Consider the following 246-nt stretch of genomic DNA (forward strand, 5'->3'; position numbering starts at 1 on the left):
GGGAGGTAAAGCTGCTTGTGTGTGTGTGTCCCTCCAGAGTGTGGGGGACCGCTGACCGCCTTGGAGGGGCACTTCTCCACCCCGGGCCATCCCCAGCCATACCCGCACCAGCAGGTGAGAGACGGGATGCCGGCGGGATGGAGGCAGGAGCAGGATGAGGGCAGGGAGGAAGACAACCTCCAGCCGGGGAGAGCTGGGGGTGCCCCTGCCTGGCTTCACGGGTGTCGCCGGCTGGCCCCCCGCCCC

General features: G+C 69.5%; 1 protein-coding gene across 1 annotated transcript in view; it reads left to right on the forward strand.

Moving 5' to 3' along the window:
* Positions 1-246, forward strand: part of MFRP (membrane frizzled-related protein) — a gene marked incomplete at its 5' end in the record, with an annotated part of 2,117 nt that overhangs the window by 200 nt on the left and 1,671 nt on the right. The window contains 1 exon segment of the mRNA XM_010155861.1: positions 36-160. Within this exon segment, the coding sequence (XP_010154163.1) occupies positions 36-160 (125 nt within the window).

This window comes from Eurypyga helias, unplaced genomic scaffold (genome assembly GCF_000690775.1).
Source record: "Eurypyga helias isolate BGI_N326 unplaced genomic scaffold, ASM69077v1 scaffold29207, whole genome shotgun sequence".
NCBI lineage: Eukaryota > Metazoa > Chordata > Aves > Eurypygiformes > Eurypygidae > Eurypyga > Eurypyga helias.